At 36.9% G+C, this 17,556-nt stretch overlaps 1 protein-coding gene across 1 annotated transcript in view; it reads left to right on the top strand.

The window, feature by feature from the left end:
* Positions 1–5,464: 5,464 nt before the first annotated feature.
* NALCN (sodium leak channel, non-selective) overlaps positions 5,465–17,556 on the top strand; it is a 212,706-nt gene continuing 200,614 nt past the window's right edge. The window contains exons 1-2 of the mRNA XM_029960959.1: positions 5,465–5,677; positions 7,982–8,164. Coding sequence (XP_029816819.1) covers positions 5,570–5,677; positions 7,982–8,164 — 291 coding nt within the window. The 5' untranslated portion in view covers positions 5,465–5,569. The remainder of the gene's footprint in view (positions 5,678–7,981; positions 8,165–17,556) is intronic.

Below are 17,556 nucleotides of genomic sequence, written 5' to 3'. Positions count from 1 at the left end.
TAATTTTTAATGTATTTCAATTTAAATTATGAAAGGATGTGTATACAAGGCTCTAGGCACACTAACATGTAATTATTGATACACAAAAAAATCCCTGCAACCTTAAAATAATCACTTAAGCAGGCATGTCATCAACCATCTGCCTACAGAGAGGCTCCTTTCTACCCCTGTGTCATTCTGGGAAGGATGCCCTCACTCTTTTCTTTAAAAGTCTGAAAAATAGATCTGCGGTATTCATAGCATGTTACTGAATGTGGGGTATTTTAGAGAGAGGGTGGGTTGCTTCCTGAATCCTCTCAAAGAAAGACCTGGTACTGCCTGTCCCATTACTTTTGCAAAGGGCTAGACACAATTTCTACTAGGAGATGGGTAGACCGCAAAAGCAAATTACAGAACTTCACTCTCCATTTTTTCCAACATGATTCTTGCTAAGGACATTGCTGTGTGTCTTTGTCAGCTTTGGGCTCTTAAGGATATTTATATAGGCTATATTGCAGTAGACCAATCCTAGGGCAGCAAGTGGTGGGTAGGCAGCCCACAGTTGAAGTGAACTTTTGCAGTAAGATAGCTGTTAAGCTGCTATATATCCATAAAGGAAATAAATTACCATCAGTATATTCTCTACATATAATTACTGTGCATTCACAGAATCGCAGCATACGCTGAGTAGGAAGGGACCCACGAGGATCATCAAGTGCAACTCCTGACCCGCACAGGATCAGCCCCAAGAGTCACACCATGTACCAGAGAGTATTGTCCAAATGCTTTATTGAACTCTGTTGGACTTGGTGCTGTAACCACTTCCCTGGGGAGCCTCTTTCAACACCCAACCACCCTTAGGGTGAAAAACCTTTTTCTAATATCCAACCTGAACCTCCCCTGACACAACTTCAGGCCATTGTATATAAAAGAAGTGTGGTGGAATGTGCCATGGTGTGATCTACCAGCACCAACTGAAAAATCATCTACAGTTGTTTTGCCTTTTTTTTTGACACAACCAAATTTTTTAATAGAAAAATATAAAAAAGCTAAGCAATTCTATTTAAAATTAAGAAGTTCATTTTCTGACTGCATCATGGCACCATGTATATGCATGTGTAGAGTCTTTGGTATTGTATATTCTGGATGTTAGAAGGCCTGTAGTGAAAAGGACTTGTGATACATCATGTGACAATAGAGGTAGACTTTATATCTGACTCACAAGGGATCTGCCTCTGTATACAATGTGATAATTTGCTTCTGTCTGCTCAATAGTTCTGAATTATTTTGGCTGTGTCTGAATGGAAGAACTTATATGTAAGAAGTAAATACTTTGAGAGCATTGTCCTTAGTTGATAATAAGGCAAGACACAGGAGATGTGTTGGGAGCAAAGAGCTGAAGTCTGAACATCTGTGTATTTTCAGACTAGATGTTATTACATTGGCAACCGTAAGCAATTGTTAAACCTTCCTCAGTTGTGAACCCCAGTTCTTGTATTTTTTAGTCTGGGATTCTGTTACTAAGTACAAGATATCACCAGTTGTTCTTTCCTACCTGTATCCAAATGATTTGAAAATGTGAATGTAACTGATTTTTAGGATATTTCTTCAGTATACCGTCTTTGTGAAGAACCAGGTTTGTTTTTAATAAACACTAAAGTTTGGTTAACAGTATGTCGTGTACAAAATAATGAAGAGATCATTCATCAGATGCAATAACAATACCACACAGAGAGGAAAAGTACTGAAATAAGTTCTTCCTTAAAATTAGGTATGAGTTAATGGCATCCGTGGTGGCATGTGCTATGTGATTGTATCCACTAGAATTTTGTGTTTGCCCTTCTAAAATAAATATACTGTCACATATGTAACTTGCTCACTTCAATTTTTTTTCTACATGAAAACAAATAATGAAATGCCGTTTACTTGTACCTGCACCCAAAATCAGGGATGGAAGAACGTAGGGATAGAGGGAGCAGGCAATATAGAAACAGGGACAATTGGTAAAGAGGGAAAGGTGATGGCTATTGAGATGAAAGAATGAGAACTTATATTTTTCCTATAACCATATAATGCATACTACAGTTAAGAGCAATCAATTTCCTTAAGGTGGCCTGTAGTTTGAGGCTTTTTTAGCATATAGTATGGAAATGGGGTTTTGTCATCATGCTATGTGTATGGGTGTTCACATCCTCTTCTACCACCCCTTTTAGCTTTCACATTTGTAGTTATTGTCTTGAAGTGTTATGTGCCACTTTCTCTGTCCCTGCTCTGGGTGAAGTTGGAAGGGGAGTTGACATTTCAGAGAGAGAGCTGGTGTTGAGGAGAGTGCTTGTATGTGGCCTGCCTTAGGAGGACCTTCACGTAGTGCTCACGTGATCTCACGTGACCAAGTCAATCAGCAGTGAGAAAGAAGTTATGTTGGAAGCCAGACATTGCTGATTTCAAGGATTTTTCTGATTTTCAAACTCCATAAATTGTAGGTAGGAATATCTGCTTTATTTTGCTGTTTATATTTCTGTGAAGTCATTTTTCAACTGCCTTCTTTGTCAGCCAGAGCATTTATAAGCATGTTCTCTTGACTTTGTGATGGAGATCTTTTGAGCAGATTATGCTGTATACAGTGAGCTTGCTTTATAAATGAGACTCAGTACTCCAAAGAAATGTGAAGTGATTGTAGCCCCAAAACTTTGTGATATTTTCCTCTCTCAAGCCTGTGTTTTCCCTGCACCCAGTATGTCTTAAAAAACACTGGAACTGGAAGTACATGCTAGGGAATGTATTAAGCCTTTCACATTAATAACAGGTTGTGATCAAAGAAAGACCTAATGATGTGTGCCAAAATCAATGCAGGAACTGCAGGGGTGGATTTGTAGTCAGGGTTAGGGAGGACTACAGCCTCCCCATTAGCACAGCTTGGTGTGGTGCTCACTGCGTGTCACATGCTGGAAGGAGTTTGTGCACAGCAGCCCTTCTCTTCATCTTTCAGCGGGTTCCTCCTTGCAGTAACAAGTGCAAAAGGGATTTTAGTCCAAGGGTTAAAATTCTTTACATACATGGCAGAGTCCTGAAGCTGTACTAGGCTTTATGTTGCTCTACAGCAACAGACACATGGAAAAGCCTGTGCGTTCCCTGGTAAAACAATAGTAGTGAGAACAATAAAAATGCATAAAAGCTTGAAAGCAACCTTGCTATACTTTGAATAATCTTGCTGAAGACCATTTCCATGATATTCTTGGCTTGTCGCCTTTATTCTGCATTTTTTTGTGTGCATTTCTGGTCATTCCAAGTAGAGAAGTAGACAAGCTGATTCTTATATTCCATAAACGTTGCCTTCCCTTCCATCCACTAGGTTTAGATACATGAAGAGTTGTTTATTCAAGGCTTCCTCTTAAAAGTAAGAATTCTAATCTCTTTAGTCACAACATTTAAGTATGTGAACTGAATTCATTATGGACATCCATTATGAGCATTTAAGTTCACATTATTTTCTGTACCTGGACCAATTAAAAAAAAAAACCTTGAACAAAGAGGCACGGGATAAAAGGAAAAATGGGAATTTCATTAGAAGGACATGGCTAATCTTCCTACACATGAGATGTATGAATAAGCGGTATTGAGAAAAGCATAAAAACAACAGAGCCTTGCTGAAAGACAGTTGATAATTATCTACTTTTTTCCCTAAATGGACATAGCTTGTTATTTAGAGTGTCATTTATTTAAAAAAAAAAATCGGTAGTGGCTAAACAAAAATCAGTGTTTCATCCTGAGCCTTTTCTCATAATAACTGATTGAGCTTATCTTATTAATTCTCTATTTATTGCTGCATATTTTCTTAAAAGCTTAGGAGCACAGTCATAGCCATTACCAGAAATAGTAAACATAAAATTATTATTTTGTTAATTCACTGATTAGCTTTCGAGTAACAATTTCCAAAAAACATATTTGCAAGAAACATTTTAAACAGTGTCTTTTTTTTCCCTAAGGTTTTGGGAAATGCATCTCCCAAGGCATTGCAATGACTTCTTATCACTGTGTTAAATGTAGCCATTTTAAAGTTTCATGACTTCAAAAAGCACACCAGCATCGTTGAGGCTTCAAGCATTTCTAGTTATGCTTTGGTCCAAGTAGAGAAAAAAGGTCAATATATCAGGCTTAGAAAGAAATAAGAGAAAGTGGAAAAAAATTGCTAAAGAGAAGGAATTCAGTGAATTCAGTTATGATAGAGGTGGGAGCACGAAGTTTGAGCATGAAGACTAAGATAACCTACAACCTCTGTGAATATTATTTCAGTCTTCATTTGTTAGAGAAAGATTATTAATTTGTAATGTTCATTTTACAGCATTTGCATGGTTTTAGTGACAGCTTACCAGCTTCACTTGTACTAAGGGTGGTGTGAATGACCAGATGAATATAGATGTCAGAAGTTGTCCCTTATTTTGTGCTTTTGTGTTATTTCTGTTTATTTTAAAAAAACCAATCATCGCATAATGTCAGCTGCTCTACCTGGGTATGTTAGTACAAGACCTCAGCCCTGTTGCTGTGTGGTTTGTGCAAACAGAGACCAATGGTTCAGACTTGCTTTTAGAGACACAGGAGCTGTCCTCTTGAATCTGAAAGAGAGAAAACAGAGTAGGGGTAGACTCTGAGGGACTTGGAATAAGTGTAATAGTTTACATTTGCCATAACAGCTAAAAGACAAGACAGCCAAGGATGCATGCATAGTGTTTGGACATGAAGCAGGAGCCCATGTCATTGAAAAGGCCAGCTGAGACCAAGCACACGGGACTTCTGCAGTCCTAAGTCAACTATTGCCTCCAACTAATCGAGGACTAATAAGATCTAACTCACCTTTCTGCTCTCTTGTTGTGTCTCTTAGTTGTGGCTCACATCACTGAGCATGTAGAAGTCTCAGTCAGTGCCACCCATGCAGGAATGTCCAGATTTGGCCTGACTCCGTGCAAACAACACATTTTCCTCAGTGCTTCTGCGTGCCAGCACAAGCCCCAGAGACAGCCATCTGTCTAGGTGTTGGATAGATAATTGCTAACATTAAAAAAAGTATTAGAAAAATACATGTTAATAGTAGTATATAGCAAAAAGGCTCTTCCGATTTCAGTAAAGAACATTAATATGTGCTGGGGGCTTAACATTGCCTGTTTGCCTTTGGCATGTTGGGATTTATCTTAGCCTAGTGTAATAAATGGAAATGTCACCATTTAATTAAATGGCTTCAGGTCAAATCCATCCAGTGATTACTCTGTGTTGAAGTTCACAGCAATAGCATTCTTTGCATATTGGTACAAATTTTCTGTCAGCTTTGCTAAGTTTCTGGTAATTGTTTGTGTTACATACCTTTGTGTAAATTTTTTGTAACATAATGAGAGTCATGTCAGTGATTTATATTTAATCAAATGAATATCCTGTTAATCAGTAAATACAAAAGCAGTTTGCATGAAAATAAAATGCTTTAGGTTATTTATAAAACCGTTCAAAATGCATTATAAAATGGTTTTAGTGAATTAATGTTTGCTGTCTTTTTCTCCCGAAGGAGGTTTCATGATTGTAGATAACAAAAGTTAACTTCAGGATGCTAAAAAGGAAACAAAGTTCGAGGGTGGAAGCCCAGCCAGTTACAGATTTTGGTCCTGATGAATCTTTGTCAGACAACGCAGATATTCTATGGATTAACAAACCAGTGGGTATCTCTTTCTGTAGTTACTGATTTTAAGTTAAATGTATCTTGTATTGTTGAAATATGACTTCCACAAAAGATTCTGAATTAAATATTTGTCAGAAACAAATATTGAGCTATAGTTGCTAATCTACCAGTTATTTTTTGAAGAAAGTCCAAAACTAAAAAACAAGTTTCTTTTGGCTGTTGCAAAATGATGGGATGATCAAGCAGTGTTTTCCAACCTGTTCATCTACTGATTGATTCTTTTAAAACAGCCATCCTTTCAATGTCTCTGGTTCCTAACATGGTTGTTGAAATTAGAAGTTCATAAACTGTGCTTTTGAAAAGGATGTTAAAAGGAGCATTTCACTGCTCAAGTGGTAGCCAGCAGTCAACACTTTTGACTTTCAAATCTCTCCTTTTACATCATATATATCATAATAGAAGTGTATTTTGGCTGTTTATTTTGAAGTACAACTCTCATTTTTCTGATATCATTTCCTTATAATCTGCCATAAGAAATAGATAGGTGGAAAAGTGTCTGACAGCTTGAAACTGGGGAATATTTCATTAGGAGTGGAGTTAATAATGGATGATGCAGTATTAAGAAAATGTCTTTCCTGTGTAAATACGTTTTTTATGATTAAATTATTCAGCAGTCAGCATGCATCTGGGATTCCTATATGGTGAATGATTTGTGTTTTTGTAGAGAAGGAATTTTCACATTTCTCTTAAAGTAGTGTATAAATTTTTACTTTTTAAAAGCAGAAAGTAAAATATTCTGAAATAATACCTGTTTTTGGCATTGCATGCATTTTATGGAACTATCATCTCATTTGCAGTATGAATGCTAGATCCTTTCAGCTTTGCTGCTGAGTTTTGACACCTAAATCATCTACAAGACAACACCCTTGTATTTATTAATGCTAAATAGTTTTAAGTAGAATGTTTGTATTGACTGCTGTAAAAAGCTCAAAATGTCATTGCAGAAATATATGCTGGGTTATTTACACATGTTTCTCATCACACAATACATGAGGTTTTTATGGAATAATTTTTTTATTGTCATGCTGATGAACTAGTTGTATATTACTTAGGGCTTGTAATACTGACCTTTTACTGCAGCAGAGAACGAGTTTGATATCAGCCACACTTTAATATTTATGTTAATTTTCTCAGTTGAAACAAGGTTCAAAGCAAAGTAGATGTTAAAGGGACATTAGAGATCTTCGTTGGGTGCCTTCCACTTCCAGATTATTAATCTGGGCTGAGTATGCAAATGATAGAGCTATTCAATTCAGGTCAAATATCATTACACTTAGGTGAGCGAACAGTGAGTATTAAATTAGGTGCCTATTAAGTCTTCTGTATATCAGAATATCTGAAGTGCTGTAAATGAGTGTCAGATTTTTCCCCAGATGGAAAAATTTTAAAAATACCTTTCAATATTTTTTGTTTGGAGTTTTTTCTTGCTGAAAAGAACTTCTTGTTTTGATAGGTATGACCTTACCAACTCTGATTCATTACACTTGTGTGGCTTCAAGCTGTTTTGATTTAAAAGAAAAAAAATCCAACCTTAAACCCTTGTATTAATATATTCTACTTTTTTTGTTACACTTCCCTCTCTAACTGGCATTGAATATCAACCTTTTATTAATAAGGAGTGTCTGAGACCTAAGTAGTAAGAGAAATTAACTGTTCTCTTATAGCAACAAAACTTGATTGGAACAAAAGTGAATCCTGATCTTAAGAAGTAGCTTTCTGTGACATAGCCTTTTTTATATTTATTCTTTTCATAAATGGAAGGATGCTTTTAATCCTGTGCCTCTCACTTAATTTTTGGAGTTGTAAATTGATTTAAAAATAATTTCTTCTCAGTGTTGAACTAAAATTGTCGACAGATATTTTCATTTAATGTATTTACCCAATTTATAACTTCAACTAGTTCTACTTATTGTCTGCCCATAAATGTGGCAAGCTGTCATTTGAAAAGAAATTGAATTACAAATGCTGCAAAGTAGAAATGGTGGAATCCTAATTCTCAGTTTCATGGTTCTTAATTCTTGGTTTCTGAATTATACAACCTCACAAATTACCTAATAAAATTCTTTATATGCATATATAATTATAAATAATTTAGGAGTGCTTGTTTGTGGTTAAAGACCTTTAATATGTGGATCATGACGTAAAAGAACACAGATGTGCATTTACAGAAGGTGCCAATATAAGTTATGGAGGCTAAATATTTGAGCTTTTTTTAAAGATCCAAACAATCTTGCAATATCTTGTGTTTGGTTGTTTTGTTTGGTTTTGTTTTTTTTTCAGTGGGTACACTCTTTACTACGAATCTGTGCCATCATCAGTGTTATTTCTGTTTGTATGAACACTCCAAAGACCTTCGAGCATTATCCGCCTCTCCAGTATGTGACATTTGCTCTTGATACTTTGTTGATGTTTCTTTACACTGCAGAGATGATAGCAAAAATGCACATCCGTGGGATAGTTAAGGTAAGCATTTTAACAGTATTCTATGTGTGCTTCAAGTGATCTGCATTTCTGCTAATGACATTTGGTATTTGTTTTTCAGTTTACCAGCTCTTCTCACTATGATTGTTTTTAACTGCAGGCAACATTATGGCATATAAACTGAAAAGACAGATTGACAAAGATTCAGCTTTACTGCATATTTAATCACCCCAAAATATAATGCCAGCATGCCTAATAAGGTCTACTAGTAAGAAATAGATAGTTTCATTGCATTGGTATAAAAAATGGAAGGAATAAAAAGCAAAATATACATTAGGAAGAATATTTTGTAAATGTCTCTTGGTCCGTATATGGAGTTAGAATTTAGATTTTCGTTTCAGAAGGCTGGATGTGTTCTTGTGTGGCTACTTAAATAAGAACATATGTCTTACTGTGAGCTAAATGAGAAAGTTATCTTGCTTTGAATGTTTTTTCCTTAATATAATCCATGTTGGTAAACAAATGCTTCTGTTATATGTCTGCTGTTGTTACTGGGCTAATTTGTGTAAGTAGATACAATATTGCAGGCTGCAAAACTGCAGAATTTTTCAGTAATCATTATTTTGTACCATTATTTTACTAATTGTTTCCAGTCTTCTACAAAAAGATAGAAATCAGCTTCCATATAGAAAATCCACCTACAGACCTTATTGACAATGCAATTATGTCACTATGGCACAGAATAGATGACCAGTGTTATCCTTGCTTTTCACTTCTGAAAGGTCTGGTGACTCCAGAGACATCTGATGCTGTACTTAAGCTCTTGAAGTTTTTCTGAGTTTGCAGATAGCATTTTTTGTTCACTTCCAAGCTGAAATATTATTCATCATACTTAAAGAATATTAATAGTAAAATTTAAAGTGTCATTAATATTAATATTTAGAAAATCACTGAAATAAGATAGTTATGAGAAAATCTTCATGGACTGTATAAAGCCCAAGTAATCTACTGTGAAGTACTATTTCTAGCTGCCACCTATGCTTTCTTCTTCAGAGATGTCTATTAAGCAGGTGAAGATAAGGACACAGGATTATGAATGGAGAATTGGTGACCGTCGTGCACATTTGAACAGTGTGAGAATAAAAAGTTACTATTACAACCAGTACGGCCTTTGCAGAGAAAGAGACATGTAGATATTAATGCAGAGAGAGAGAGGGAAGGGTGGCCAACAGTGTGACTTTTGTAGAAAGCTTGATTTCTGAGCTTTTGTGTATGCAAATGCCAACTTCACTCACAGTTGACACCTAAGGGCTATGAACAATATGCTGCTTAGTCTGTCTTTCACTGGATTGTTTAAATTTGTGGGTTTGTGGGAAGAGAAAAAAGAAGAGGCGAGGTGAGGTGAGGTGAGGCAAGGAGAAGGTGGAAGGGATTGTTGGAAGGGACCTACAGCCATAATCCAGTCTCACTGCCTGACCAATTGACCAGTTCAGGGCTGACCAAAACTTAAAGTGCATTGTCCAAATACCTCTTAAACACAGGCTTGAGGCATTGACCACCTCTCTAGGAAACCTGTTCCAGTGTTTAACCACCCTCTTTACAAAAGGTTTCCCAATTTCCAGTCTGAACCTTCCCTGGCACAGCTTTGAACCATTTCCATGTATCGGGTCACAGGGTATCAGGGAGATCAGCACCTCACTCTTCACTTCTCCTCTCCTCAGGAAGCTGTTGAGAGCAATAAGGTTACCCCTCAGCCTCCTTTTCTCTGAACTAGACAAACCTAGAGTCCATAGATGCTCCTCATAGGATGAACTTGTCTATAATTGTCATATAATGAACTTGTATTTGAAGCGTGTCTGGTGAGCCTGGCCACACAGAATGAGTAGCTGTCTGGAGTTGGTTTCAATGCCTCAATTTATGTTATACATATATAGATAACAGCACAGATTATTTCCTTTGCACTGACATTTTACTATTTGTTTATTAGATAAAAATACACTAAAACAGATTAGACATAACCACTGTTACACAAAGATCATCATCATGGCTAGGCTACGCGAATGAAGATTTGGGAAGGGCTCTACCCACATTTGCTACAAGCACGCTGGTGGCTAAAGAGGCCAATGCCAGATAGACAAGTCTGGTTGCAAAAGCCACAGCAGAAAGACTCCTTGGATGGTATCGACAAGACACGATTCTTTCTGCATTGTCTTTTCTCCTCGAGAGTGATCCTGTGTGCATTCTCAAAGGAAGCAGCAGCGTTATAGATAATGTGTCTCCAGACCTCCCGATTGGAGGCCAGAGTAGACCAGTAATGAAGATCAATGTGGCCAAGGCTGAGATGTTGTTTCAAGGAGTCCTTGTATCTTCTCTTCAGGGCTCCTCTCTTGTGGCAGCCAGTGGCAAGTTCACCATAAAGCACGATCTTAGGGAGACGGTGGTCCTTCATCCTGGAGACGTGTCCTGCCCAATGCAGCTGTGTTCTCAGCAACATGGCCTCAATACTCGTAACTGCTGCTTGTTCTAGAACAGATAGTTTAATAGAAAATGGCTGCATTTTTTGTTTTTTTTAACAATTGAGCATTTGCTTAAAGCTTGATGTCTTGTAGCATTCATCAGTGAATATAGTTGCATTGAAATGAAGTGCCTTCTTTGGCGCTTATTCATGGGGTCATAGAATAACTTAGATGGTAAGGAGCCCACAGAGGTCATCTGGTCTGACCTGCTGCCCAAAGCAGGTCCAGTTAGATGACGTTGCCCATGGCTTGGGTTGTCCAGGGGAATTTCAGACTCCTCCAAGGATGAAGACTTCACAAGCTCTCTAGACAACCTGTTCCAGTGCTTGACCAACCTTATGGCAAAGATATTTTTCCTAATATTTAATAAAAAATTTCCATGTTTCTTTGAATGCTAATTAGTGAGTGATCCTTTTTAGTGAACTATTTGGATTTAGTGAATTTTGGATTATGGATTTTAGCGAAAATATTGGTTAAATATTATAATTTTGCCAAGAACATATTGATCCATGGTCTTCCAAAGACAGTGGCAATTGAAGTAAATAAGGCACTGTTTAGAACTCTGTTAGCATTTATTAAAGATGTTTGTATTTGAACCATCTTTACATAAGAAAATTTGTTTATGAAATGTAATCCTAATTTAAGTGCATTCAAGATTTTTAGTGAGCATAGGATCAATGAATGCATTGCCATATGGTTCTACTGAACTTTACCATGTCGGTATTTCTGTAAATGCTTTAGAAATTGAAAGGCTAATAAACATTTGAACCATGATTAATGCAAAATTATAGTCCAACGAGAAACCTAATTTATGGATAACATAGGCACCATCCACTTAAGTCCTAATTAATAAAAATGTAAGTATAGCTGAGCTAAGAAGATTTTGAAAATGTTAAGTCATGTCCAATTAACACTCTCTGAGGACAAGTGAGAAATATACTTCCTTTGGTGCCAAGAGTTTTTAGGCAAAAAAGTAGTTTCTGAAACTGCTAGCCTTTTCTCTGTAAAAAGTTTTCCTTTTCCCCATGTAAACTAAATGACAAAATAAAACAATGCCTCCATCCAAGAGTTTTGTTACCCCAGAAGGAAAGCTAAACTGATGTTTAGCTAAACTTGCTCATGTTTCCTTCTGAGTTATTGTTGCCGTGCTAGTAAAATCTATGCAAAATTTGGGCTGTCCATGCCTTGTAAATGCTGGTTGCTGCTTGTTCCATTTGTGAAGGCAAATGATACAGGGAACTCCTGGAATTACGCAGATAGATATCTACCTTCTACAAAGAAAGTAGATGTTGATGTGTTTAAAAAAGGAGAACAAAATACAGGTATTAAAGAAACCATAGCATGACAGCATAGGATATATCTACTACAAAGTCTGAGCTCCTTTTGTTTTCAAAACTATATATTGATGTTCCATATTATTGCTATCATTTACTGTTTGCTTTTAATAGGTGTTATGATAGGTTGACTTCTCTGAAAGAAGTGAAATGGGCAGTGTAACAGATTATATTCAGTATACAGGCACTACCTGGGAGGAAAGTACTGAAAGTACTGTTACTGTTCAACATTTCTGTTGGCAACATGAACAGCAGGATTGAGTGCACCCTCAGCAAGTTTGCTGATGACGCGAAGCTGTGTGGTGCAGTTGACACACTGGAGGGAAGGGATGCCATCCGAAGGGACCTTGACAGGCTTGAGAACTGGGCTGATGCAAACCTCATGAAGTTCAACAAAGCAAAGTGCAAGGTCCTACACCTGGGGCACAGCAATCCCAGACACACTTACAGGTTGGGCAGAGGTGATTGAGAGAAGCCCTGTGGAGAAGGACTTGTGGATGATGGTTGATGAAAAACTCAACATGAACTGGCAAAGACAACCTCATCCTGGACTGCATCGAAAGGAGCGTGGCCAGCAGGTCAAAGGAGGTGATTCTCCTCCTCTACTCTGCTCTTGTGAGACCTAACCTGGAGTACTGTTTACAGTTCTGGTGCCCCCAACATAAGAAGGACATGGAACTGTTGGAGCAAGTCCAGAGGGCCATGAAGTTGATAAGAGGACTGAAGCACCTTTCCAGCCAAGACAGGCTGAGAAAGTTGGGGCTGTTCAGCCTGGAGAACAGAAGGTTGTGTGGAGACCTCATAGCAACCTTCCAGTATCTCAAGGGGGCCTACAGGGAAGCCAGAGAGGGACTCTACATAAGGAACGGTAGTGATAGATCAAGGAGTAATGGGTACAAATTGAAAGAGGGAAAATTCAGGTTAGATATTAGGAAGAAATTTTTTATTGTGAGGGTGGTTAGACACTGGAACAGGCTGCCCAGGGAGGTTGTGAAGTTTTTGGTATTGCAGGCTATTGTCACATGTCATGAACTAGTGAACTAATGCTATTAATACATCTGTCTTTAATTTGAGTCTGAAGATGAAATTCAGGCTATAATTTCTTACTGATTAAGGTCTTTTTAAAAACAATATTCTAGGACAGTCTGCCTCATATTGTCTGGCTGTATTGTATAAAATATATGTACAAGCAGGAAGACAACTTGCAATGGCTTGTGAAGTTTTATATGAGATGGCAACAGGGAATTAGACCAAGTCAGTTTGTTTCTTATGACATATTTTTATGCTTGTATTCTAAATGATACTCTAGATTGCAGAATGATGGCCTGTGACAGTAAATGTAATAAAAAATTTAATAAACTTAGTTTGTGGTTAAAGCTTACTGAATTCAATTTGACATTGGTATTTTCATGATCTCTTCTGTTCAGAATTCCACTTTCTTCAATTAATCCTAGATTTGTTCTCATGCTCTTTATTTCCCATAATGTAAACGGAGTTCAGTGACTCTTTGGTTCTGTGTTTCCAGTGGCCACTGATATCTAATTGCATCTGGCTTTTTTTTTCTATCTTTGCTTGCAAAAAGTAGATTTTTTGACTTAACATAGAAAAAAATAATAGCATTCATTAGCACTAATTTGAGGGACTGCAATGGTCTGCAATTAGTTGTTTGTTGTATCTCTTTCGAAAGATAATTTATAATTTATCTGGTCTTTTTTTTCCCATTGACTGAAACGGAAGCTTAAAGTACCTACGCTAACACCCAGCCGATAGATATCTCACAGTCACCAATTGCTCTAACTCATTATTATGTATTATATATTGTTGTCAATGGACAGGTAGGGACCACAAAAGTTATATAGACAATGAGATGCCAACTTTTTCTTTAACATTTATGGCATTAATTCATTTATGTTTAAATGAGTTTCTTCTATAATCATCCTAATTCAGAAGTTTGTCTTGAGTTATCGATTACAGAACTGATTTTTAATGCACCTTATTACAAGTATCTGTTTTGCCTTCTTTTCAGTAGTTTTAATACTAAACATTCCATCTTCATCAAACAGGAATAAAGAAATTACAAAAGTAGATTAATCCTTCTGATAAATGATGAAAATATTAATAGAATTGTGGTGAAACACTGTCAGCTTGCTCACCGGGTTTTGCTAGCTTTGTTAAAGGAGTTTCTGTTGCGTTACAGACTGAAAATGGAAGACTGAAATTCTGAAATGAATGTGTTCCATGACTTTAGAAGTGCTGTATACCCGTAGTGTATGAATGAGTTAAGGATCAGGAAATTGTGTTCTTTTCAAAGGTTGGGTAGTAAAATAGAATATGTGGCTCCCATCATCAAGCAAGAGCATGCTCTGATGTGCTTGTGATGCCTTGTGCTGAAAAGTCAGTCTCAGGATGTGCAAGTCACGAACAAGAATGAGAACCTTGACCTTGAGGGCAGGGGCATAACCAGTAGAGTCATGGCAAGAACGAGAAAATTCTGAGGTTTTTTGACTAAACAGAGTGGAGGGGAAAAAAGAAAGTGAGAAAACTACTTACCTGTGGTAGTAAAAAGCTCACAGAGTAAACACAAAAAAGACCATTTGTCATAAGGTTTGAGTTTCTCTTTGCCCAGTGTCTTGGGATTTTAAGATGATTTTTTTTTCCTTATGACAAATTATTTTGCATACATATATTAGAAAACTGAAGTTTTGTACAGTGTATAATGGTGTTGGAAACCTAGATGTGTAGTGCAGGTCCCACGCTATTCTTTGTTGGCAAAGAGTATGTTATTTCAGATTGTTTTAAAATGTAACTTAAAAGAATACTGGAATATTTTGGTGTTGGCAGCTGTGATTCTTAGTTGTAAATATTATTTCATAGAAAACAGTATTTATATTCATCATGTGAATAACACAGTCTACAAAACTTGATTCTTCTGACTCACTTTTTTCCTGTGTTTTTTGTTGTTTTGCTAAGCATGTATGTCCATTGTAAAGGACATCTGTTCCCAGCCTACTGGGGTTGTGTTACTAGTGAAATGCTCCGATGCTGTTTCCAGTCACAGGAAATTAAAAAAATTAAAAGTGATTATCATGAGGAAAACAAATATGAAGTTGCCTGCAGCATGCTGCTGATTGTCTGTTGCTGCCTGTGGACCAGGGAAGGTTAGAGACCATGGCACTAGAATATATGCACCTGTTTCTATGGTTACTTGTGTCAGGTTTTTTTGGAGTGTTTATTACAGGAAAGTAATGACTCATATTACACGGTGGGGCTTTTTGCACTATTTTTGCATTAAAGCATTAGAAAATTTAAATTACTTGGTGAATGTACATAAGCAGTATTTCTAAAATATAAACAGTATTTTTTCTGACTGGTCAATGGGTCATGGAAGTTTTTAGTGAGAAATTATTTTGGGGCATGGATTGAAGTATGTGTCCATATAATACTTAGCAATACTTATGATCAAAATTTATCCTAAAAGTTGCTAAGAAAAAATACACTGCATACTGACTTTCATAATGTAGTTGGAAATTGCTCTTTCAATATATTTCAACACACCAATTAGATGAACAAAACTTTACTTTTTGGTAATGCTAATTTTTTCCTCTGTAACAGCACTTTCAAGGGTTACTTGCTTGTTATTCTTCATGACAGCAGCTATTACTGAGGGATATTTTTAATGTATCACTTCATATCAGGGTAGAATGACACAAAAGGAAAGCAGTGAAAGCAACATAGTGGATAACATGTTATGTATTCAGGTAGCAAGAGAAGGAACTTGGTCCCTAATGTACCTTTCTGTGTTGAAACTTGCATTTTCAAGGAATTCTGCTATAATTAAACAATTCTATTTTATTTTATGCCCATGTTTTCTTCTCTCTTAATTTGAGAGAATGAAACAAGACATGAAGATGAACAAATCTTAATAACATCTAAATCCCCGTTGAAGAGAATAAGAACTTTTCTATGCAGCTGTGTTTTCATGAAAATGATGAAATTTGTGTAGGATTTTTAAGGGAGTAAGTTGAATGTAAAATTTGATTTCAGAGTATTGTGTTCTCCAGCACTAATATAAATATGTCTTTCTTACAGCTACACTGTGATTTTTGTTTCAATAAGCTTTTCATGGTCTCTGGAGTATAAAATGTATTGTTCAACTTTTAATAATGCTAATTACCAAATAATACAATCTTCTTTCTGGAAAATGCATCCTTCTTACCTATTCCATTTCTCGGTGTTGTGGCTTTTTTCTGTTGAATAAGAGCTTTGAATGTCAATTATAAATCTGAGTTGTTGTCATGTTAGATGAGACTGTTTGCCTGTCAAACCTCCCTGTTCAATCTTCAGGCAATATTTGATGCTTCAAAGTGAAAGCTTTCACCTTGAATCATTTGGCTCCCAATCCACCCATTGCATCCACCATAAACACTGGAGCTGGGGGAGGACAGAATACTGCTGGATGAAGCACACCAGTGTTTAACACACATCACCTCTGCGAGGCTACAATTTCAAACTTATTTTTAAGGCACACTAGAATGTAGTCCTGCCTTAAAAATGCTTCCAACAACAACTAACATCTAATAAGGCCATACACAGTAAAATGAATCAAAGATTCCCAACCACATCCGCTGCCAGACAAATAACATTAAAAGGACTTAGCCCAGATCTCCCTACATGCAAAGTGGAAAGGGCCAGGTCCTCCCCCGAAATGAGTCGTTTCTACAGATGTAATTCAGGTGCCCTAAGTTTCTGTGGTCAATTCACTGAAAGCCTCCCTTACTGGGAGGATTTAGTGGTGGAAACTGGCCTGGTGTGACAGTGAGAGAAGTGAAGTGGTGCAGCAGCTTAACAGGTGAGAAGACTGGAAAGGGTCATGACATCTACTTTTGTAAGGAGAAAACAGCAAAGCTGTTTCTATTATACCACAACTATTGTGGAGAGAAAAAGCAGTTTCTAAAAAAAGGTTTGGCTTTCAGTGAGAACTTGATGGGTTATTCAGAAGAGTGTGAATACAAGAACTCGTGCACAAGTTCCTGCTCAGATCTGTATGGCTCAACTCAGGGAAGACTTTTTGCTTTAGACAAAGGGTACTTAAGAGAAGAAATGTAAGTTTCAAAGAATTCTTCAGCAAGAGAAAGACCAATCAGCATTTTTGTTCAGAGCCACAATTGAAGGACTCAAGTTGCATGTTGATACAAATCTCACTGGAGATTTATTCACTAGGAGAGAATGGCAGATGAGAGAGGAGTAAGAGATTTAGGGTGCGGGTAGCTGATTTCTGCAGAGAAATAACATGAATCTGCTTCAGGGTTACTGAATATAACCACTAAACATCTGAATTCTCTCAGCCCTGAGCAAACAGTTACTGATTAGCCTAGAGTTTACTTGAGGAACTAAGTCTACTTTCTTTAGGAAGGACAGGTAAAAATGTTGCAAAAGTTCCTGTTCTGTTGCTTCCCTAATTTGCAGTCTTCCTTCTCTTAAGTCTTGATTTGAGAACTTTAACCTCCTTATGTGTTAGAAAATCCTCATTTGAAAATAGTGTTGAAGTTCTCTGTCCCTTATTTCAGACTTGAAAATCACTTGC

This window comes from Manacus vitellinus, unplaced genomic scaffold (genome assembly GCF_001715985.3).
Source record: "Manacus vitellinus isolate BGI_N305 unplaced genomic scaffold, ASM171598v3 scaffold_2_pilon, whole genome shotgun sequence".
Lineage (NCBI taxonomy): Eukaryota > Metazoa > Chordata > Aves > Passeriformes > Pipridae > Manacus > Manacus vitellinus.
This window is presented reverse-complemented; position numbering and strand designations above follow the sequence as displayed.